The 25,058-nt window shown below is 39.4% G+C and overlaps 1 protein-coding gene across 2 annotated transcripts; it reads right to left on the bottom strand.

Annotated features, from left to right (window-relative positions):
* Positions 1 to 496: 496 nt before the first annotated feature.
* On the bottom strand, positions 497 to 24,965 carry ska2 (spindle and kinetochore associated complex subunit 2). Of its 2 annotated transcripts, XM_046410076.1 has the most exons (8): positions 24,765 to 24,965; positions 12,226 to 12,312; positions 10,818 to 10,994; positions 6,163 to 6,237; positions 5,467 to 5,509; positions 1,567 to 1,696; positions 1,190 to 1,253; positions 497 to 621 (listed from the first exon to the last, which is right to left on the bottom strand). In XM_046410076.1, the coding sequence occupies exons 1-8, from the start codon at positions 24,795 to 24,797 to the stop codon at positions 601 to 603; spliced, it is 630 nt and encodes a 209-aa protein (XP_046266032.1). In that variant the 5' UTR covers positions 24,798 to 24,965; the 3' UTR covers positions 497 to 600. The 2 variants fall into 2 exon arrangements, with proteins under 2 accessions (XP_046266032.1, XP_046266031.1); XM_046410075.1 differs by having other exon boundaries at positions 497 to 1,253.
* Between the last annotated feature and the right edge of the window lie 93 nt (positions 24,966 to 25,058).

The raw sequence follows: 25,058 nt of genomic DNA, 5'->3' as shown, positions 1-25,058 counted from the left end.
ATCTAAATCCAGAGTTTTTCATACACAGACAGTTACAGAGGCTGAAACTCCAGGACAGTTAAAACCAGGTTCAAAGCCACCATGTATGTTGTGACGGTAGACATCATTTACATCACTGTCCTGAGTTCAAAAGGAAAGCTCTGGAGAAAGGAAGGAATTATGTGAAAGAAAAGAAGTTTCAGATATGCCTTCTCTGCTCCTTGGGAATAGAGAAGGACTGTGTTAGAGCAAGACCAGCCTCTGTACCATACACTAAATACAAGGGAAATGTTCTTTTATTGAACATACATTACACAGTTGTGAAAAAAGCTGTAATTATTTGAACTGTTAAAGAATTAAAGATTTAAATCTGTTCAGAAATTATTTTGATGTACACAGATCACTATGCGTGATCAGGCAGACCTCAACCCATCCCAGAAGTCCTATTTGACCACCAGGCTCCAACATTAGAACCATTTGAGCTCAAAGAATCCATGAAATGAGGACAAGCAAAACATTGTTTGTAAAAGTTTTTATTTTACTTGGTCTGTTTAACAATGATTTCTATAAAGATGTTTATCAAGAATTTTCAACACCATATGCCCATGCTTTCATCACAACTTAAATGACTAAATATATCAGCTGTAAGAGAAAAGAATAGTAGATGTCACTTAAAACAAACAACAGTGTTTGGGTATGAAATGTTCACAAACTTGCATGGATACCCAAATTAAATTCTTCTGGAATATCTGATCTGACTAGACATTAGGTGTAATCTTTCATTATAAGACAGTTTTAAGTACTTAGTATTGAAAAATTGTCACATTTTGGTCGGTACCAAAAATGTTTGGAAGTTCAATAACAAATCCATGTCCATTATGGCAGATAAATGACTACAAAGACAACTTAACAGCCCCTGAAAATAATACTAAGGCTACAGTGAAGGTTAACAGAACACAGATCTAAAATGCAACAGTAAACAGCATCTTGGCTAAAAAATATGACTTATTCTTGTGGGCAAACATCTAGGCAAGGATCTGGTGGTCTAGATACTGTACATTTGGTCTGGCTGTGTACCCAAAGCCTCTTCAGAATGCTTATCCTCCACACTTGAGGTGTGGAAGTAGTCTCTGGTTATTAATCCATATCACATAATAAGACGAATTTGGCCTTTCATGTCCACATCAATTAAAGAGAGATGCTGCAGTACCTTCAGCTGTGCATCACTCACTATCATCTTCAACTGCTTCATCTTCTGCACACTGATGGAATGACTGCAGGAGGCAAGAGAAACGGTTGTCAACCTTTTATTTCCTTCTTACAATTTTTTTTTTCAATAGAATTGAGGCAGCAGTGTCCCATTTCATGTTTATAGTAATCAGAGGGATTCTTTCTATAAAGCAAATCATCATGAGAATCTTTTATTGAACTGTAAAATTGGACTGAATACCAGTCTTGTCACTATATTTATACATTTATCTAGTATTTTCAGTGGATCAGTTAATAAAATTATTTAAAGATGGTTCCCCTGTCAAAGTTTCATCAAATGGTATGGATCATATGTCATTCTGTCTGTTGGTTGCCAACCTGTTGTCTTTGCTGAAGTGCTGCTGAAGCTGCTTGTAGAAGACATTGAGGTCAGCCAGTTTTATGTTTGAGCGTATGCTGAGAGGAACCATTTTTAAAAGTGCTTCACTCAGTCCCTCACACTCACAGTCTGTGGACACAGGGATGAAGATGTCAGTCAGTCACTTGATGCAAGAATACTGTATATAAACATACATTTTAACTAATCTAAAAGTAGATATATAGGTTATTATACTTTATTTCTTAATTTTCAATTTACACTCAAATTACAAAAGCATATTTTTTCACTTACTTATAATATCTGTTCATGAAGATAATCTTGGATTTATCCACGTTTTGAGATCTGACTCTGATATTATATGAAGAGTCCACAAAGCCTCTAAACATGGTGTCTAAAGTATCTACATTATGAATATCTAGAGAGACGTGAAAAAATAGGTTCTATCTTTCACTATCTTTTGCAATTTTCAGGTTCGGGATTTTTTTAGAATTCATTCTTCTTGGAAGTACACTACCAGTCAAATGTTTGGACACACCTTCTCGTTTGGTGGTTTTTCTTTATTTTTATTATTTTCAACACTGTATATTAACACTGAAGACATCCAAACATATGGAATTATTTAGTAAACAAGAGTGTTAAATAACCCAGAATGTGTTTTATATTTTAGATTGTCCAAAGTAGCCATAATCAGTTTTGATGACAGATTTGAACTCATTCACATTCTCTCATCAGATTTATGACACCTGGAATGGTTGTCAGTTCACAGATGTGCCTTGTCAAGAGCTAATTTGTGCCATTTCTAGCCTTTTTGATGTGCTTTAGACCATCAGTTGTCTTGTGCAGAGGTGGGTGGGTACGGAGTCAATAGCCATATTAATGCTACTACAACTACTGTACAAATCCTTATTATGGTGAGAAACACTCAGTTAAGTAAAGAGAAAAGACAGTCCATCATTATTTAAGGTCAGTCAATTCGTAAAATCTAAAGAACCTTTTTTTCATCAAACACGATGATCCTCTCATGAGGACCGTCCCAGGAAAAGAAGACCAAGAGCTACCTCTGCTGCAGAGGACAAGTTTATTAAAATTACCAGCCTCAGAAACTGCCAATTTACAGCATCTCAGGACGGACCAATATAAATCCTTCTTGGACTTCAAGTGGCAGACATATTTCAACGTCCACTGCTCAGAGGGGACTGCATGAGTCAGGCCTTCATGGTCGAATTGCGGCAAAGAAGCCATTACTTTGAAAGAATGACGAGCAGAAGAGACTTGCTTGGGTCAAGAAACCCAAGAAATGGACATTAGTTCAATGGAAGGCTGTCTTTTGGTCTGAATCCAAATTTGAGATTTTTGGCTCTCAACGCCATGTCTTTGTTAGATGTAGAGAGGGTGAATTGAGGGTTCCTGAATGTGTGGTTCCCACTGTGAAGCATGGAGGAGGAGGAGGTGTGATGGTGTGGGTTTGCTTTGCTGGTGACACTGCTGGTGACTTAGTCAAAATTGAGGGAACACTTAACCAGCATGGCTACCGCAGCATTTTGTGTCCTATCTGGTTAGCTTAGTGGAAGCATCATTTGATAAGAGAGTCTTTATTGTCATTGCACAGTTGTACAGTGTACATTAGTACAATGAAATTGGGGCGCTGTTCTCCCCTCGGTGCAAAAGTATCGAATAAATAATAAATAACTAACAAAGCAAGGCTAAAAATGCACTTATCAAAAAAGAGAGACACTTTCACGCACAATAAAAAAAGATAAAACAAAATATTGCATGTTAGGGTTGCACAGGTATGTAGAAAAAAAATGTATTGCACCCGTCTTGCCTGTGGCTGGAACAACACATGATAGTGTCAGATGTTTTCATTTAACAGGACTATGGGAAGAGTGTAGAGCAGAGGACTCAGTACAAAGAGAAGCCTGGCATAGTGCCCCTGCAGTTCCAGATGGGAGATGGTGATGTGGAGTGCTGTGCAGATGGCGTCCTCTGTCGATCTGTTAGCTCTGTATGTGAATTGAAGTGGACGCCGTGTGGGTGGGAGGTAGGACATGATGCAGCGTCGGACCAGTTTCTCAAAACACTTCATGGCTATAGGTGTCAGAGCAACTGGTCTATAGTCATTTAGACTGCGGATGGTAGTCTTTTTGGGCAGTGGGATGATTGTGGCCGACTTCAGGCAGGGTGGAATGAAGGACTGGGACAGTGACTCATTAAAGATCCTGGTGAAGACCCCGGCCAGCTGGTCTGCGCACTCTCTGAGGACCCTCCCGGTCACTCTGGTTTGTTTCCCAACAGGACAATAACCCCAAAACACACCTCTAGGTTACGTAATATAAAACATATTCTGGGTTATTTAACACATTTATGTTGACTACATAATTTCATTTTATTATTCTGTCATTGTTCAGTATTAATTTAACTGTTGAAAACAATAAAAATAAAGAAAAATCACTGAGTAAGTCACTCAAAGAGTTGGAGCAAGGCGTCTGTACTTGTGAAGATTAACTTGAAGACGTTTCACTGCTAATCCAAGCAGCTTCATCAGTTCTGAAAACTGTTTGGTGGGGAAACAAATATGGGTGTGACTAGGTGAAACTAATCAAACAAAAGATCTGATAGTCCTGCAATTTGCCTGTGTAGTCTGACTGCCAGTGATGGCCCTCTGTGTCTAACGACTATCTGTGTCTAACGACTGGCTAATGGCTGTGAGCCCGTTCTGAGTTCGGGCATGACCGGTTAACGACCTATTGTTCTTATGGCTTTCATGTGAATTGGAGTGAAACTTCCTGGGTATGGATGGACATGGAGGATAGCATTGTATGTTCAAGAGAGATGATGTCTAAGGCCACCACCTCTGTTAAGTGAAGGTTTTTCCAACTTGACATAGATGGCTCCCTTGACCTCTCTTTCATACCACCTGTCCTCTCTGTCCTCTCTTTAAAGGAATGTCCCTTTTCCTTGAGATGCAAGTGGACCGCTGTGTATTGCCATTCTTCTGTGGAGTGGTTGTTTTGTTTCACCAATGTACAGATGAGCATTCTTCACTGCACTGGACTGCATATATGATGTTGCTCTGTTTTTCCCTGGGGATTTTATCCTTGTGGACCAGTTTCAGTTTTTTCAATTTTCAACAACCACGACATCCCGGTCCATTTCAAACCCATGATTATACTTAGACAGAAACTGGTCAACCCCAAGGACAAAATCCCCAGGGAAAAACAGAGTAGGATTAGCAGTGAAACGTCTTCAAGTTAATCTTCACAAGTCCAGATGCCTTGCTTCAACTCTTTGAGTGAATATGACCTGGTTGACTGAGAATCTTCACAGACATCATTGAGTGAGGTGTGTCCAAACTTTTGACCAGTAATATACCTGCCAAAATGACAAGTCAAAATGAACTGTTGAAGAAACCATATCCAAAATCGAAGGGAAAAATCTAAGTCTGCCAGTAGAGATCCTGGAAGCAAAAACATTCATCTTAATATGTTTGGTCCATGGATAAAGGCTATTTTGTTTTTCTCCACATAATTATTATTAATTACTACATAATTACTAGCTTTAATAATTATCTCAGAATGCTTTATTTTTGAATGTTTTTATTTTCCCTACAATTACTACCATATTATGTAGCTCTTTCCCGTAAACTTCCAAGAGATTAGGGCCTGTAAACAGTTTTTACTCATAAACTGAAAAATACTGATCAAACCCTGGTTGACCAGCTGCCAATGCTTCATGATTCTATGGGAACGTGTATTTCAATTAAGTTTTCAGAGTGAGAAGAAGATTTAGAAAGAAACAGACTCACTTTGTGCCAAGTGGTGCATTTACCAGCAAACAGACCAGCTGGCAGACACTAAGTTTTCAGAATGAGAAGAAGATTCAGAAGGAAACAGACTCACCTGATAGCCGCTGATGGTCAGAAGCTACTGCAACAGGAGGCACCTGAAATTTTTTTAAAAGATCAGATAAAACAACCACACAAATAATAATAATAACAGCCTACAATCCTAATTCTGTTGCCTGACTGTGACAGGTAACCAAACATATGAACTTCTCTGATATTCACTCTATTCACTCACCATGCACAGCTTAATGTATCTTAATGTAACTTAAACCAGTGGAAGAAATAATGATAGCTGGGGGCATGACCAGTACAAATAAATGAGTGCTGTTCTTTTGTTAACTGTTTTGCTTCAACCATGTTTCATATTCAGATTCTAAGGGGAGATTACCACCTTTGAGGTTTTAAATGTTAACACCCCAAAAGGAATTGGGGAGTTTTATTACCATGAGCTGAAAATGAATCAACCAGCACAGCTATGAGCCAGGAAGGAACGTTATGCTAGCAAGATTCACAGTCAACTGCAACTACTACTACTCAGCCATGCCATTGTTCCCAAATCAGTTTCAGATTTTCATTTTCATTTCATTGTTGTGCTATCAAAGCTGTAAAATTGTTGTCCTGTTGCATTCCAAAGACATACAGTTTACAAACGACCTTGCCACCAGCAAACCACTGGAGGGTTTTTGTGTGTTGACTTTGTCACAGAGATTACTCATAAATATCAAGGCTCTGGCAGCCAATTGGGTCTTACCTCTGTTGTGTTCTCAATCAAAGTTGAAATCAGGAACTCTGCTGACTCTTGCACTGACTCTGTCAGTGGCTCAACCTGCAGCATGATTACAGAGACACGATGAATGAGCAGTCTGTAACTATAGCTAAAATCAGCGCAGAATGAAATGCAAGGAATGTTTTTCTGTGTCATCATATTCCTATATATTATGATTATGTAAAACGTAGGGTTTTCAGTTTTATTTTTAGGGCTTCTTCATGTAAATGTTCTGTAACACCTTTATTTAGACATGACAGGACCATTACGAATTTAAATGAAACTGTTGTACAAAAATGGGCACTTGGAAAGTGACATATTCTGTCATTGGAGGGAACTCACTCCAACGAAATTCGTGCTCTGCATTTAACCCACCCAAGTGACGTGCACACACACAGCAAACCCGGGGCAGTGGGCGACCGCGTGCAGCGCCCGGGGAGCAGTGGGGGTTAGGTACCTTGCTCAAGGGTACCTCAGCCATGGACACCGGTACGGGGAATCGAACCAGCGATCCACCGGTTACGGGTCTGACACCCTAACCGCTGATCCACGACTGCCCCTTACCTTATTGAATCTCGCTCAATCTGCCAAGACTTAAATTATATAGGAAGGCCCTACAGACAGCCAGAGCAGCCTATTACTCAAAATTAATTGAGGATACCAAGCATAATCACAGGTTTCTCTTCAGCAGTGTAGCCAGGCTGACAGAGAGCCACAGTACTATCGAGCCTTGCATCCCTGTGACCCTCAGCAGCAATGACTTCATAACTTTATTAACAAAAAGATTTTAAACATTAGAGACAAAATTCAACACCTACTGACCTCAGCTGGTACTGATCTACCATCAAACACTGGTGCTTTAGAAACAACAATAAAAACAGATAATAATCTTTACTGCTTTTCTCCTATTGACCCTCATCAGCTTTATTCACTTTCTTGCAAGCCAACAACACGCCTTTTAGACCCCATCCCCACTAAGCTACTCAAAGAATCTTTACCCTTACTTAGCATCTGTCTATTAGACATGATCAATTTGTCCCTAATAACAGGTTATGTACCCCAGTCCTTTAAAGTAGCTGTAGCTCAAACCTCTCCTTAAAAAACACACACTTGACCCAGAGGCTTTAAGCAACTATAGACCAATATCTAACCTTCCATTTCTTTCCAAGATCCTTGAAAGAACAGTTGCCAATCGGCTATGTGACTTTCTTCAAAACAATAACTTATTTGAGAATTTTCAATCTGGCTTTAGAGCTCATCATAGCACAGAAACGGAATTGGTCAAAGTCACAAATGACCTCCTACTGGCATCAGACAAAGGACTTATCTCTGTCCTTGTACTGTTAGACCTTAGTGCTGCATTTGACACCACTGACCATTCTATTTCATTACACAGACTGGAACACCTAATTGGCATCAAAGGAACTGCATTAAGCTGGTTTCAGTCTTATTTATCAGATTGATCTCAATTTGTTCATGTTAATGATATGTCGTCCACCCTCACAAAAGTTAGTCATGGAGTTCCCCAAGGTTCTGTCCTTGGGCCAATATTTTTCACCCTTATGCTCCCCATCAGTGACATTATTAGGAAACACTCCATACATTTTCATTGTTATGCAGATGGAACACAATTGTACTTGTCAATGAAACCAGATGAAACAAATCAGCTAGTCAAACTTCAGGCATCTCTTAAAGACATAAAAACCTGGATGACTTGTAATTTCCTACTTCTCTTGTTCTGGGCCCTGAACAACTTAGAAACAAATTATCTAGTGATATTGCAATGCTAGATGGCTTAGCCATGGCCTCAAGCTCCACTGTAAGGAATTTAGGAGTTATCTTTGACCAGGACATGTCCTTTAACCCACACATATTGAATATTTCAAAGACTGCATTCTTTCACCCCCGCAATATTGCAAAAACTAGGCACATCCTGAGTCAAAAAGATACAGAAAGATTAGTCCATGCATTCATTACCTCCAGGCTGGATTATTGTAATTCCCTTCTATCAGGCTGCCCCAATAAATCTATAAAGACTCTCCAGCTAATCCAAATTACTGCAGCAAGATCACTCACAAGAACTAGCATGAGAGATCATATTTCTCCTGTACCGGCTTACATTTGCTTCCTGGAAAATTCAGGATAGATATTAAAATTCTCCTCCTCACATATAAAGCTCTGAATGGTCAGGCACCATCCTATCTTAAAGAGTTGATAGTTCCCTATTATCCCACCAGAGCTTTGCATTCCCAAAATGCAGTGCTACTTGTGGTTCCTAGAGTCCTCAAAAGCAGATTGGGAACCAGAGCCTTGGTGGTGAATTGGTGCTATATAAATAAACTGAATTGAATTGAATTAAAGCAGTCTTCTCATCTATAGGATTCCCAGTTCTTCTCATGTCACTTCTAACACATTTCCCAGATCAAAAATATCATTCTATATAACAATGTGTAGCTGTTTGTAATTTGATGTAATTTCTATTTTATCACATGCTATGTGAAGTTTTCACACTGTTAGCAGATGACTCAAAGGTGAAACAATAAGATTGACTGTTTAATGTTGACTGTTTCCTCCCCCTCCCCCCTCAACCCTCCCCCTCCCCCCCTCAACTCAGACCTCCTACCAGCACTGAAGGTCAATGTGGAGGAGGTGCATCGGCTCTTCCAGAGGCAGAAGACCAGGAAGGCTCCAGGACCTGACGGAGTGTCCCCCTCCTGCCTGAGAATCTGCGCTGACCAGCTGGCACCCATCTTCACCCAGATCTTCAACAGATGTCTGGAGCTGTGTGAAGTACCCTCCTGCTTCAAACGTTCCACCATCATCCCAGTCCCCAAAAAACCCACCATCATGGGGTTGAATGACTACAGACCCGTCGCCCTGACGTCTGTGGTCATGAAATCCTTTGAGAGGCTGGTGCTGAACCACCTGAAGTTCATCACAGGCCCCCGGCTTGACCCCCTGGAGTTTGCCTACCGGGCAAACCGGTCGGTGGATGACGCAGTCAACATGGGACTGCACTTCATCCTCCATCACCTCGACACCCCAGGGACATATGCCAGGATCCTGTTTGTGGACTTCAGCTCTGCATTCAACACCATCATCCCAGAAATCCTCCGCCAGAAGCTCTCACAGCTCACAGTGCCGACCTCCACCTCTCAGTGGATCTACAACTTCCTCACTGACAGGAGGCAGCAGGTGAGGCTGGGGAGCATCACCTCCAGCACCAGAACCATCAGTACCGGCGCCCCCCAGGGGTGTGTTCTTTCCCCGCTGCTCTTCTCCCTATACACTAACGACTGCTCCTCAGGGGACCCGTCCGTAAAACTACTTAAGTTTGCGGACGACACAACTGTAGTTGGCCTCATCAAGGATGGTGATGAGGCTGCCTACAGACATGAAGTAGACCAGCTGGTCCTCTGGTGTGGTCAGAACAACCTGGAGCTTAACCCGCTCAAGACTGTGGAGATGACAGTGGACTTTAGGAAGAACCCACCCACCTTACCTCCCCTTACCATTCTCAACAACACAGTGTCTACTGTGGACTCCTTTAAGTTCCTGGGAACTACAATCGCCCGGGATCTCAAGTGGAAGTCCCACGTAGACCTAATCAGAAAAAAGGCCCAGCAGAGGTTGTATTTTCTGCGACAGCTGAAAAAGTTCAACCTGCCTCAGGAGCTGCTGACCATCTTCTACACCTCCATCGTCCAGTCTGTTCTCTGCACTTCCATCACTGTCTGGTTTGGATCGGCCACCAAACAGGACAGAAACAGACTGCAACGGACAATCAGGTCTGCAGAAAAAATCATCGGGGCCGACCTGCCCTCCATCCAGGACTTATACCAGTCCAGGGTCAAAAAACGGGCAGGAAGCATCACTGCAGACCCCTCTCACCCTGCACACAAACTGTTTGATCTGCTTCCCTCTGGTAGGCGTTACAGAGCTCTGTATGCCAAGACCACCAGACACAAAAACAGTTTCTTCCCCCAGGCTGTCTGCCTGATCTCTCCATAAACCACCTGCCATTGTGTGAACCATCACACTGTTTGCACTACCTCATTCCACTGTTTGCACTACATGTATATATATATATATATATTTTTTTTCTTGTAAATATTTTATTCTTCTTTTTATTATTATCATTGCTTTTTTGTATTTTGTATGGTGCACAGGACAGAGAAAAATCCGGAGTCAAATTCCTTGTATGGTCACACATACTTGGCAAATAAAGCTGATTCTGATTCTGATTCTGATTAATGATGTTACATACTCCATGTGCTTGTAGTATGTAAGTATGTTTATGTAAGTATGAGCCAGACATGAAATCGCCAATACATTATAGACAGTGTGTGTCTGGAATGTGTCCTAGGTCTTAATTTGACAAACTCTACCTAATATCTGGAACTTCAGTGAAAAGTTGACTAAACATTTTTTTCTTATTTCTATGCTCCAACTTTGACAAGAATAATTCAAACAACAGCATATGATCTGTTGCAATCTGTTAACATCTTAAATACAATCCTAAAATCATATTTGAGAAAAACTCTCTGACACTCAATTTTAGAATATCAAACACCTTCCAGAATGCCCTCCTCCATATACAGTATGAGTTCCTTAAAGTGGTATTTGAACAGTGAGTGTACCTCCACATCAGTACTCTGTTGGAAGTGTTGGATCAGCTCCATGACACTGCTCAGGTTGTTTCTGATGGAGTCCATTGACTCTTTCTGTGCAGCTGTGATCTCCTTCACCTGAGAACACAGCACTGTGTGTTTGGCCTTGATGACTCTCAGATTCTCCAGCATTATTGCCAGATTCTCCTGCAGACACAGCATCAATCATCAGCATTCATTTGCTTTCTGAAACATTCTTCCTTGTGTACTGACATCTAATGAAACAGCAATGTGGTAACAAACCAAGTGTCTACGTGTCTGACGTAAAGGGACAAAATCAGGACTTTTTCTCATATTGGTAATAATAATCTAAATGTCTTTCTTGCATGCTTTTCCTACATTTTAATGAAAAAAATATGTATGTGGATTAAAACGGCAGTGAGAACAATTTATACAGATTTTTAGATAATTTCCATTATTTAATTTAATTTTCATCTTCCCCCTCACTTTAGCTCTCAACATTCTGTGCAGTACACAACCATTATTAAATCAGAAACAGCAGGAAAATTTCCCAAAATTTAAACTGGGATTGTGGGAAGAGCATTCTAGCTACCAAAATGTCTATCCGACTAATTTAAGTCATTTACTAAACTTGAAATCACCTTCCTATATTAACGTATGCAGTCATTTAGAGCCTATACCCTCTTTAGAGTAACTAAATTCTAGAGTCAGGGGAGTCTCTAATTGCAAGGACTAATAATTACAAATGGAAGTTTTATGGAGTTTTGTTTTATTTTAATGTTTACAAAGAACAAAATGTAACAGGAACTAAATATTTTGATTTTTGCATTATGAGAATATGCTACCCTGTTAATGTTACATAAATGGAAACTTATTTGTACTTTGTGCTCATTTTTCTCAATTTATTGGTCTGTTTGTCTTAATTTATTACTCTGTTCTGTTACCTGTTGTTCAGTGAGTTACTATTATCTTTTGTCATGTGTGGTTTTGCGTTTCTTTATGAACTGAAAATCAAAATGTCATACTGAAAGCTATCAGCCGCTGACAATGATTTATCAAATACAGTAACAAATGTGGACAATAAATATTATTAATCCAATAACTGCCATATTGTATCTGATATATTGTATCTGTATCCATATTGTTTCTATCATCACATCTCAGGGTTCCCCTCAGAAGGCACCACTATTTCAAATATTCCTCTGTCCCTCTATCAATTGTAGACCTCAGCACCCCTTCTTTTTCTGATGTAGATGGGCATCTGCAATTGATTTATGAATGTATTTGTTGTTATGATGTGCAAAGTAACTTTACCATTGGAAAAATAATGTCTATCTTAATGTTAGATATGGTGTTGTATTGATCCTGTCTTTAGCTGTGCGAAAATATTAGGAGAAATAAGTAGTTCAGTTACCACCTCAGGACATCCATTCTCCGCAGTGTTGATGAAGTCCAGCTTCAGTCGCTTGTCAATGTATTCCAGGTCTGCCTTTGACTTCAGGAACTGCAAAGACAGTCTAGTTTATGCTTTGATAGTGCGAACTTTCTCAGCAGTAAATCTGGGGTTTCCTGAAAATTTTCAGTGCTAATATCAACTCTGTCTATTTCATTAAACAAATGTTCCCAAATGTTAGCTGTTGTCTAAACAGAAGTTGCTAAAATTGGCAAAATTTTTACCAAAATCAGAAACAAAGAACATGGTAGAAAATTACAAATGTGACCAGAAGTTCAGTGCAACTTGAGAAAAGACCTTTCCTTACATTTCAAGTGCATATGTGAACCTTGAGTCAAAAAGTTTTCCTCAACAAAAAAGTTTCACAATAAAAGCCAATAAAAGTTCAGAAATGGAGAAAGTTTCTGTCTACTGCCCTATTAAAGCAAATGGGAAAAAACATGTTTATAACTGCGACTTAGCTAGGTCAGAGTGCTACACCAAGGCTGCACTGAGGTGACCTCAGACTTGCAAAGAGACACTAGGCAACTGAGGAAGTACCACCACTGACACTGCAACAGGACATATCAGCGTGAGAAGCGAGGAGGTGTCAATGCTAGGCTAAGGGCCAATCCAGCGGACTGGCCATTCCTTCTGTCCTGTTGGCAAATGTTCGCTCACTGGAAACTAAAAAGGATTACATCAGCCTGTGGAGATCGCTACAGTGTGGAGTAAGAGACTGTCCTGTCTTTGTTTTCACAGACTTGGTTGACAGAAAAAATACCGGATTATGGAATTGAGCGAGTGAAGCTAACACTTCACAAAGTAGACAGGGTGACATCAACATCGGGTAAGCTCTGAGGAGCAGGTCTGGCCATTTACACAAACAATTCATGGTGCTTAACCCTAGAACACTAACGTCGGGTGATTTTCACCCACACAATTTTGAAGTGATCAAATTTTACAACCAAATGAAGGGATGTGTTGATACTTCCGACCAAATGTGTGCTCAGTACAGCTGTGAAAGAAAAACCAAGAGGTGGCCACTGTGTGTCCTATATGGCATGATGAACGCTGGTGTGATGATGAAAGTGAAGAAAGTGACATATTTTGTCATTGGAGGGAACTCACTCCAACGAAATTTGTTCTCTGCATTTAACCCACCCAAGTGACGTGCACACACACACACAGCAAACCCGGGGCAGTGGGCGACCGCGTGCAGCGCCCGGGGAGCAGTGGGGGTTAGGTACCTTGCTCAAGGGTACCTCAGCCATGGACACCGGGACGGGGAATCGAACCAGCGATCCACCGGTTACGGGTCCGACACCCTAACCGCTGATCCACGACTGTGATAAACTGTATTTTATCCGAGATATTATATCGGGTAAAATATACCCAACGTTAGTGATGGTGTTACTAATTTTAACGTTAGTGTTCTAGGGTTAAAGTGCTAGAAGCCAAATCAACTGGATTTCTTTTGGCTGTTGACGACGTTTCATCTCTTATCTGAAAGGCTTGTTCAGTTCATGGTACTGTGATGCTAGGATCACAAATTCTGTTCTCTTGGTGTTGAGTTCATGATTGTGAGATGCAAACTAGAACCCTCTATGCTTAAAGTTCATTTGCACTATACATGTGACATGTGATTAGTATTACTCACTTATACATAACATGAATGATGTTCCATCCACCGCTTATCCATCAGGGTCGCGGGGAGGACTGACTGACTGACTACGGGTGCCACACTGGCCAATTAACCTAATGTGCATGTTTTTGGTATTGTGGGAGAACGCCGGAGTGCCCGGAGAAAACCCACGCAGGCATAGGGAGAACTTGCAAACTCCACATAGAAGGGCCCATACCAGGATTCAAACCTGGAACCCTCTTGCTATGAGGCGGCAGTGCTAACCACTGCACCACCGTACTGCCCATGAATGATGTTCCATAACCACTTTAAACTACTTTGAAATGCTTTGAGTTTTTTAGATTACATTTTTAGATATTTTAGACATGCATGAATTCTGATAGGACAATGGACTATCCCTCCCTAGCCTTCAGCTGTATAAAAGTAGATCTAACTAGACAGAGAGGGGAGTTGCAGTGTAGTTTTCCGACTGCTGAAGACAGTTTTTGACTTTAATTTTTACTAATGTATTTTTGCTAGCCGTGCAAACAGGACAGGACTTCACTGGACCATGTTCCAAGGCCTTAAGCACAGCCCAGATTCCAGAGTGAAGGCAGAGTCAGTTAACAAATACAATAGAGTTTTTAATTTGAAAAGAATGTAGGAAGGATTAATTTGTGTAGTGTATTGCAGTAACTTTATGGGAGCAGATCAAAACAAGACTTTTGACAAGACAAGTGCAGGACAAGAGTAGTAGGTTTGTAGCCATCACAGACACACTATGGTGTGGGTATGTACAATTTGTTTTCAGTGACTCAAACTGTACACTCCTTAATTTAATTTAATTTAAATTTTAATTTAACTTCCGATCACAAGCTGCTTCTCCAACCTCTAGGCCACGGCTGCCCCTTTATTTTCAATAACTGGATTCGAAAATATATATATCGAAAATAGACCTAGTTCTACCCATTATCAGATCGTGACATGGTCCAGCATATCCTCTTGACTTGATGCAGTCTAAAAGTAGTCAGTGCAGCTGGTCTCTGCAGTTTTCAGATGCTTTGACAATACTATTGCACTGCTAGCTGTCTCATACAGTAGTGCAATGAAGTCAGAGCACCTGCTAACAGCTGAAACATGTCCTTCATTTTTTAGGTATCTTCGGCCAATTCCATTTCAATATTGCACTAATTTTCTAGCAGGGTAACCAGCAGTTGAATATTAACAGGGCCCTGGACAGATAATTAATTCATTCTTTTATTAGGTATGATTGGAATGGCCCCAAGGTCTGTCGCTCTTCTGTCTAATATTTCTGGTGGTGAATAGAAATGGGAGGAAAGTTTAAGAAAAACTAGTCAACTGATCAACTAATCATCGCTATCTTCTCCACAGCAGGTCCTGGCGCACAGTGGTGTTGCTTTTTCTGGTCTGATTGAATAAAACACAAGCATTTTTTTCCCTAATTTTTATTCAGTTGAAAATGTTCAACTTACAAACACTCCCTTTTTCAAAAATGCTGGTCAGAGGTCGGGAGGAATTCCTTGTGAAGCAATTTGCTTGTGTGTTGTGCAGCGAGTTGTTACAGTTAGTCTTTTGAACCCAAGCTCAAAAGCTAATGCCTGACCTTTGTACATCTGACAGCATCTCACTCTGTAAAAGTCCAAACTTTGAATTTAGCCAGTTTTTCACTGTTTCGCCTTGGATGGAGTTACAGCAGCGGTGAAGCAGACATGCAAAGTGCAAGTGCGATGCAAAGTGGGTATCCGCTCTCATTCTTCTTCTGCTCAGCCAGTCTTTGACATTCAAAATTCAAAAATTTTATTTGACAAACAGGTTATGAATTTGGGTGGTTGATGAACACAATTCTGAATGTCCGTGTGTCACATACTGGTAAAAATGTATATTTTTTAAGAATGTATATTTAAATGCTGTTCCTCTTACAAGATATAGTAAAATCCTACCAAAGGTGTTGTGGATATGTTAAGATTTCTACTTAGAGTTTTGATCCAAATATCAAAAATGTCATATGGTGTGACTGTCCAGCATATGAGTGCCCTCACAAATAAGAGCATATTTCCAAATAAATTATAATGTGTTATCAATAGCCACATAAAGTGTTGATGTCTATGCATATTGTCAAAACAAATTCTGTCCAAATACATTTTGTCCGCAAAATGGTCGTCATACGGTGTGACACTGTAATCTAAATTTTTGAACAGGCAATAATTTGGACATCTTAATTATGAAGAGGACCACCCCCAACCAGGAAGTTACAATAACATCTCTGGAGTGGAGCTGCAAAGTCATGAGTTGAGTTGATTTTTAGTTAAAAAGCTATGAAACTGACATCACCAGTAGTGGTCAATGTTTTGCGTCTTATGGTGTGACATTATTTGCATAAAAAATGAATATTTCTCACAGATTTTACTTATTAATTCTTAAAAAGCATTGCTGCCATGTGGCTAATTACATGGTAACTATTGGCTAGCTGTTTTAGTTTGCTAATAAATTAGCTTAACTGATCAGAATGTCATATGGTGTGACTGTTTTTTCCAAGTCACACCATGTGACATTCACTTTATTTTACATGAATATTTATGTATTTAAAAAGTTTGATCGAAAAAAATATCTATAGGATAAATAATCCACTTTCCAATTTTATATTTCATGCAACCATATTTTACAGTTTCTCATAATATTAAAAGATCTTTTTCCTGCATTTGTTGTAAGAGTGAGGCACATATGTCCATCAGGGAGAGGACACACAAGTACAGGGAAAGTCTGAATGCAGACCCTGTAAGGAGACAGGAAGTCCTCAGGGAAAGGAGGAAAAAGTAAATAGATCATGCCAGTTCACATAAGACAGACACAGCCATAGGAGGTTGAAAGTCTAGGCCACAACCAGCATAGTAATACTTTGAAAACTATTACTACTACTACTGCTTACTATGACTATGATAGTGAATCTGAAATTAAATGTTTAAAAATCTTAGTCATTATATATTTTTCTTTAACAGGTATGAAGAGAAGAAACAAAAAGGAAAAATTAAGCCCTTCAGTGACCTGGACGATTTAATAATAATATGCCTTAATGCCTTAAAAATTATTACTGAATACACAATGGTAAGAGGAGTAAATATTGAACCATTAAGGTTATGTGAATGCTGTTATTATGCTATATTTGAAATTCATGTGTAACCTGTTTCTTCAACTGTTTTGTTTGTGTGTTGTTGTTCTCCGTTGCATGATGTTTTCAAAAAATAAACTGAAATATATGAAATTTTAACAAGGAAATGTTAAATATCAAAGCAGTCATGATTAAAATGTTTGATGAAGGGAGTTAGAAAAAGATCTTTTCACTTAATATGAAATAGCTCTCATGTCACACCATATGACAATTTAAGGCACTGATAGAGCAAACTGATGAAAAAAATGCATATTTCAACTCAAAATCTAAAAAAACACATATATATTTCGAAAGTTAAGTCATAACAACACAAAAAAATAATTATAATAATATTCAAAGTTTTTTTTAAAAAAACTTTTTTCTGGCTTATATGTCATCCACCCACTTATGTCTGTCATTTATCATTTTTTTTTATTCATTTAATTTACTGTGCCTTACAAAAGTATTCCTTACAATTCAGTTTAATTCATTAAAATATTGCCAAATCACAACACTTTCCAATTATAGCAAGCCTTGACCAAACTCGTTAGTTTAGTTTGTAGTACAGAGAGACCCACTCTCCCCACACAAGCACTCTGCGACAGTGGAGAGGAAAACGTTTTTAGAAGACAGAAACCCTGGAGCAGACTGCAGACCTGGCTCTGGGTGAGTGGTCATCTACCTTGACCAGCTGGTATGTGTAAGTGGGGGGAGCAGAGATAACATACCTATTATTGTTGATGCATAGCAACAACAATAATAGGTATAGGAACTATAAAAAAACAATAATAACAAAAATAATAGTAAGAGTGGTAGTAATAATAATAATAATAATATATATATATATATATATATATATAATGATACTCAGTGCCAAGCAGAACCACAGCAGGAGGTTCAAACACCATCCATGGGAAACTGTGAAATGAGAAAGCACAAAGAGTTCAGGGAAGATGCCAGCAACCCCAGCAGCCAGAGCAACCTAAATCAGAATAACTATAACCTCCATCAAAAAGGGAAGTTTTAAGTGTACTTTAAGTGCAAAGGGTTCCAGAGTAGAGGGGCATGGTAACTAAAGGCTCTGGTTCTCATTCTACTTTTGGAGACTCTAGAAACCATGAGTAACCCTGCATCCTGGGAGCGTGGAGTTTTAGTTGGATAATAAGGTACTATGAGCTCTTTAAGATAAGATGGTGCCTGAACATTAAGGGCTTTGTACATATTTAAATTCTGTTCTGAATTTTATAAGGAAGCTGGCATAAAGAAGCCAGTACAAGAGAAATATGATCTCTATTACAAGTTTTTGTCAGTACACATGCTGTGGCATTCAAGATTAGCTGGAGAGTCTTTAGGGACTTACAGGGGCAGCCTGATAACAGGGAGCTGCAATAGTCCAGTCTGAAGGTAATAAATGCATGAACTCTTTTTGTGCATCTTTATGAGAGAGAATGTGCCCAATTTTTGCAATGTTGCAGGCGAAAGAATGCAGTTCTTGAAATCTGAGCTATGTGGGAGTTAAAGAACATATACTGAATGCTGATATTATTGGGAACCACTATTTTTATTTTCATTGTTATGCAGATGATGACTTGCAATTATAATTATCAGTGAAACGAGATGAAGCCAATCAGCTACTCAAACTTCAGGCATGTCTTAAAGACATCAAAACCTGGATGACTTACAATTTCCTACTTCTAAATTCAGACAAAACTGAAGTTATTGTTCTGGGCCCTGAACACCTTAGAAACAAATTATCTAGTGATATAGTAATCCCACCAGAGCTTTGCATTCCCAAAATGCAGGACTACTTGCGGTTCCTAGAGTCTTCAAAAGTAGATTGGGAACCAGAGCCTTTAGTTATCAAGATCCTCTACTATGGAACCATCTTCCAGTTTCGGTCCGGGAGGCGGACACCCTCTCTACATGTAAGAGTAGACAAAAAACTTTCCTGTTTGATAAAGCTTATAGTTACGGCAGGCCTAGGCCGGCCCCTAGTTATGCTGGTATAGACTTAGACTGCCGGGGGTCCTCCCATAACGCACGGAGCTCTTTCTTCCTCTCCCTCTCCTTCTGCACACATTTATGTCCCATTAATGTATATCACTAACCCAACTTCTTCCCTGCAGTCCTTGTGCTTTCTGGTCTCGCAGGTCCCATGGATCGTGGTTGGAACTCATGTTGCAGTCCTGCTCGAAACTCACTGCGATTACTACTGTTTAGTCATAATCTATTTTAATTCTGTTACTACTCTGTACAGCTACTACCATTATTACTGTTACTAATACTGCTATCATAATTCACCATAGTACCTCCTGTATACTTCATTATCATTATCTACAATTCCAGTGTTTCTAGTATTATTACTGCTGCTATGCATCTCTACTTGTGTGCTCCTTCTCTCATGCCCCACACCCCTCTCCCTCTCTCTCTCTCTCTCTCCCTCTCAACCCAACCGGTCAAGGCAGATGGCCGCCCATCTTGAGCCAGGGTCTGCCTTCTAAAAGGCAGTTTTTCCTCGCCACTGTTGCCAAGTGCTTGCTCAAAGGGCAATGTTGGGCTCTCTGTATTACAATTTAATTAAAGAGTTTGGTATAGACTTGCTCTAATTGGAAAGTGTCATGACAACTTTTGCTGTGAATTGGCGCTATATGAATAAACTGAATTGAAATTGAATTAAATAACACTGAAATCAGCTTAATGCAGTTCCTTTAATTCCAATTCAATGTTCCAATCGGTCTCATAAATTATAATGGTCAACAGTATCAAATGCAGCACTCAGGTTTAATAATATGAGTACAGCACAACACCCTCATCTAATGTAGAAGAAGTAGAAGGTCATTTGTGGCTTTGACTAGTGCCGTGCTGTGTTCTGTGATCAGCTCTAAAACCAGACTGGAAATCCTAAAATTAGGTATTATTATGTAGACAGTTGTGTAGCTGATTAGCGACTGCTTTCTCAAGGATTGAGAGAGAGAGAGAGAGAGCGAAGAAGGGTAGATATCGGTGTATCGTCACCCAAAACCTCTGGATCAAGAGTAGGCATTTTAAGGAGAGATGTGATTACAGCTACTTTAAAGAACTGAGGTGCAGAGCCTGTTAATAGAGACTGATTTATCATATCAGGTAGGGAAGTGCTAAGTAAGAGTACAACTTCTTTGAGCAGCTTAGCTGGAATGGGGTCTAAGAGGCTGATTTTCTGTTTAGATGCACTTATTAAAGAGTTTAGTTGGTGAAGGTCAACAGAAGAAAAGCAGTCTTGGTAATCATCTGGTCCTACTGCTGGTTTCTAAGGCTCCTGTGCCTGAAGATATATTGGTGCCAGTTGAGGTCAGGAGGTGATGAATTTTGTCTCTAATGAAGAAAATTTTGTCATTAAAAAAGTAACTACTATTTTACTACTACTACTTAGGGTTACAGGAGTACATGGCTCGATGGCACTATATAAAGACAAGTACTGTTCTCAGTTAGCTTGCAGACAAAATTTTAGAGGGACAATAGTTTGTATGAGAATCTTCGTTAGCATCACAGTGTTCGGTTATATAGACAGTACATGCTGACGAATCACTTCCTGTCCGATAAGGACAGTACTTTCAGATCTGGTGTAGGACCTTTTTCCTCGTGGCTACTAGTCAGATAATAGAAATTAGTTACTAAACAATGATCAGATAAAAGAGGACTTTGTGGAAAAACTATTAAATAATCAATTTCGATGCCAGATGTCAGAACAAGGTCGAGAGTATGATTACAAAAAAACAGTCGGTTGATGTACACACGGACAGAAGCTGATCGAATCTTATAAAGAGATAAATGCTGCGCAAAGGCTATCGTTGTTATTGTCCACATGAACATTAAAATCACCCACAATAATTACTTTGGTTGTTTTAATGACTAAACTTGAAAAACTCCATCCAATCCAAACTATGGACCAGGAATACAGTATACTGTAATAGTTAAAACTGACTGCGCTGTTTTCCAAGTTGGGTGTGAAAGACTAAGAATACCGCTTTCGAATGAGTTATAATGGAGTTTAGGCTACACCACCTCTTTGACTGGTCTCTAGAGTAATGTGAGTATTAATATGACTGGAGTGGATACATTTAGAATACATTCTTTGTGACGAAGCCAAGTTTCAGTTAGAGAAAATAAATCTAATGTTTCATAATCTACATTTAATTCTCCGATTTGTTTGAACTGCAGTGGTGTTTGGGTTAATCTTAACTGGGTTTTATGTTAAACTTCTCTTTCTGTATTTGATACAGTTTATTTAGGTGATTGGGTGACAGACCAAGTCTATGATTTATTTTAGGTGGATAACTGTTTTAAGGGAAGTGCAGAGGCATGTAGGACTGCAACTCTGCCTCCTGGTCTACAATTTGGGTTATCATAGTTTTAGTTTATTAAGACACCAATTCAGATTTCTAGATATGAGAGGTGGTCCATCATACAGTCAGGCAAATCTGTGTACCCTTCGTTCTTCCAATATTTCATTTTAAAACAAAAAAAGATTTAGTTATTTGGTTTTGCCAAAGGCAATAACACTATGTCTTTAGTGTGGAAGTTGAAGAAGATTCAAAATTCAAATTCTTTATTGTCAGACATGTCCAGACAAAATACAGTACACTGGGTCTGGCTTAGCAGCAGGATAATACTAATAAAGTAAAGCAAAAGTAGCAATAAATAAGATAAAAATAAGGTAACAAAATAAACAAGATAATAAAATGGATCTAAAAAGTTAAAAAAGAAATGTACGGTATACGGTATACTGCCTTGATTGTAACAGCAGTAGCAGCAGCAATCAGGCTAAACAGCACCATGCAGGGTAAAACAGCAGCATTCTGATAAGGTGCACATTATGTTAGTGTCTTAATGTCCATTGTTTATAGTGCAGACTTAGGGGTGTACAGTTTATCAGTCTGACGGCATCTCGAAAAGAGCTTTTACACAGTCTGGTGGTTTTGTCCAGATGTTGTGTGGCCTTCTACCTGATGGGAGCGACCATGTGCTGGGTGTGTGCATCTCTGAAGATGCAGGATGCTTTCTGCAGCCGATGATTCTCTGAGTAGATTTAACCACTCACTGCAGTGCTTTTCCGTCTGCAACCATGCAGCCGCTGTGTCAGACGGTGATGCAGGACGTGAGGATGCTGTCCACTCCACATCTGTAGAAGCAGTTGAGGACTGAGGGGCCCAGGCCACCCTGCTTCAGCCTTTGCAGGAAGTAGAGCCATTGACATGTCATGCTGGTGGTGTTGTAGCTCCAAGTGTAATCGTTTGCAATATGCACCCCTAGGTACTTGACGAACTCCAGTGCGTCTCCACTGATGCTGTTGGGGAGGGGTACATTTTCCGTGGAAGTCAATCTTTCCACAACCTTTGTTTTGCTGGTGTTGATGCAAAGGTTGCTGACTTTGTACTATGCCTCACACTCCTCTCCTGTATGCTAATTCGTCGTCTTATCACTGGCCTGTCATCTGTAAATTTCACAATGTAATTGCTTACATAGTGAGCAGTGCAGTCATAAGTATATATAGTGCCAGCTTATTAACCAGTGTTTGTGGGGCGATGGTGTTGAAAGCCGAACTCCAGGAATCCAGGAAAAGCACTCTGGCAGAGGAGTCCCTTTCCTCCCAGTGGGTGAGAGCCAGATGAGCCACGGAAGTGATGGTGTCAGCTCTGGAGGAGTTTTTCCTGTACTGATAGGGGTCCACAGTCATGTAAGTGGTCCTTTTTTTTTTTATCTCTGTCATTACCAGCCTTTCAGAGCACTTCATGACAATAGAAGTGAGTGCCACCAGGCGATAATTGTTCAGACAGGATACTGTGAATCTCTTCGGTACAGGAATGATGATGTTGCTGTTTTGAGGCACGTGGGAACAATGGACTGAAACAGTGATGGGTTGAATATATCTTTCAAGAAGACACCAAGCTCGCAATTTGTAGCTCTGAGATAATTTAGATTATTTTGGTTAATAGATTTTATTAATTTATATAAGATTGCATTAGTGTAGGCTGGCCAAGTACGCATTGAGAAACTTTACTCCTAAGACAGATAAATAAATCTCTTTGGAGCGAACAACTGAAATTTACATTAATTAAGTTTATTTTCTACATTCAATGACTGCCTTATGTTTAGGTAATTTATAAGGTGAATTACGAGGTATTTGATTTCTGAATTGATAGGAATACATCTTTTAGAGGTGGGTCATGAATAGCAAATAATTCACATTTTCTAAGTTTAATGTTGAAGCATCAGAGAATGATGTTTTTGTGGACTGATCTACCTTTTAAGAAACTAGAGTGTGTTTATAATGCATTAAGATTTGAAATCCCTTTTGAAATGACCAGTGAAGGCATAGGCTAATAGTTTAGCTGTCTGAATTTCTAAAAATAGCAGACTCTGTTTACTACAAATTTGGCATCTTATTAGGTTTTGGAATTCTTATATCTTCCCAGAGATATCTGTCAGTCCCCTGTACAGACCTGTGGTTATATTAAGAGAAAGGTCACCAATTATTGCATCAAGGTCTGGGAATTGTTATTTGGCTTTGGGAGTATAATATTATATCTATCTATATCTATAAATATCTGACAGCCCACTTCAGAAAATTTACAGCTGTAAAAATTGAAAGAGTCTTGAGACAAATTTTTCATCTGTGATTTCTACATTATCAACCATCAAAGATCTGAAATGATGTTATCCTTGTGCTCTTCAAGTCAAGGCAGATGGCCATCTACCTATAGCTGGGGTCTACTCCATAGTTTCTGTGTTTCTGCCTTCTTAAAGGTAGCTTTTCCTTATCACTGTCAGCAAGTGCTTCCTCATGGGGATTGGGTCTCTCAGTATTAAAGACTAAATTATAAAGAGTATGAACAAATTGAATTGATTTTTTTTTTCAAGGCCACAAAACTAGGCTAAGTTTTTCACCCCTCTTCTATCCACTTAGCTCTAGACCTAATAAATGTCCCTTCCCCTCTCTCCAGTATTAATTCCCTCTAGTCTGGTTGAAGCACGTAACTAACGAGTACCATGAACTGTATGGCGCTCTCTTTATTACCAGACAGCCCACAATTCATGCTAGGAGTTCGCTTAATTTAAATTAAATTAAAATAAAAAACTTAAATAAAACAGATTTCCTGTTCACCATAATTGCAGAGGAGTGCGACCATTATAACACAATTGTGAGAGAAGTATGTCTAATAAGTTTGTTTACTTTGGAAGGCTGCTATTGAGTCAAAACAACACTGATAAATATTTTAGTTGGATGGAAAATGACTATCCTCTAACTACACCGATATGTCTACAGTCCACAGGCTGAAGCTGAGGCCAGGTGTGTTGACTGTCTGCCGGCCTGTTATGATGCTATTTTACGAGAATATTTTATGAAACGGGACAACAGCCTTGTATCTTGAAGACAGCAGGAAACCGCTCTAGAAAGCACACGTCTGACTTTGTATTGCTAAAACACAGCATCCGCTTCTCTTTACGCCGGAGGATTATATTTAAACGCTTTAGTAATATTTTGTGTTTTTGCGTGGTGAATGGCGTAAAGGAACTTGAATTACGTACTAAGAGAGAGGAGAAAACCAAGACCTCACGGCTTTTATCGTAGTGGGCATTCCGTATAAATATAATCTATAATCAACGAGCTACTGATTTTCTGAAATCGTTCAAGAAGGATAAAAGCAATTCAGAATACGACTCTCTATGAAAATAAAATAGTTTTCCACTGCTTACCATCGCTTCCAGCTTTTCAACTGTTGTCTCCATGTTGAATAGTTTTCAACCTGATGCAAGCTCTGCGATTGGCCAGCTGTCAGGAAAGGAGGTAGTCGATTGGGCAGCTGTGTGAGAAGAGAGCGCCTGTCTGCGCCATATTGCTGTTTCGCTGCATTTTTTTAGAGACACAAACTTTATTTAAAAATATATTTACCACATTTTATATGTAACTGTGGAATACAGGAATCTTCTAGTTTTAGAGTAATCAATTGTCCTATATCAGAAAAAATAATGAAATTAATTTTTTACTGT

The sequence above is a fragment of the Scatophagus argus genome, chromosome 14 (genome assembly GCF_020382885.2).
Source record: "Scatophagus argus isolate fScaArg1 chromosome 14, fScaArg1.pri, whole genome shotgun sequence".
Classification (NCBI taxonomy): domain Eukaryota; kingdom Metazoa; phylum Chordata; class Actinopteri; family Scatophagidae; genus Scatophagus; species Scatophagus argus.
The sequence above is the reverse complement of the archived record's forward strand: the minus strand, read 5'-3'. Positions and strand labels throughout refer to the sequence as shown.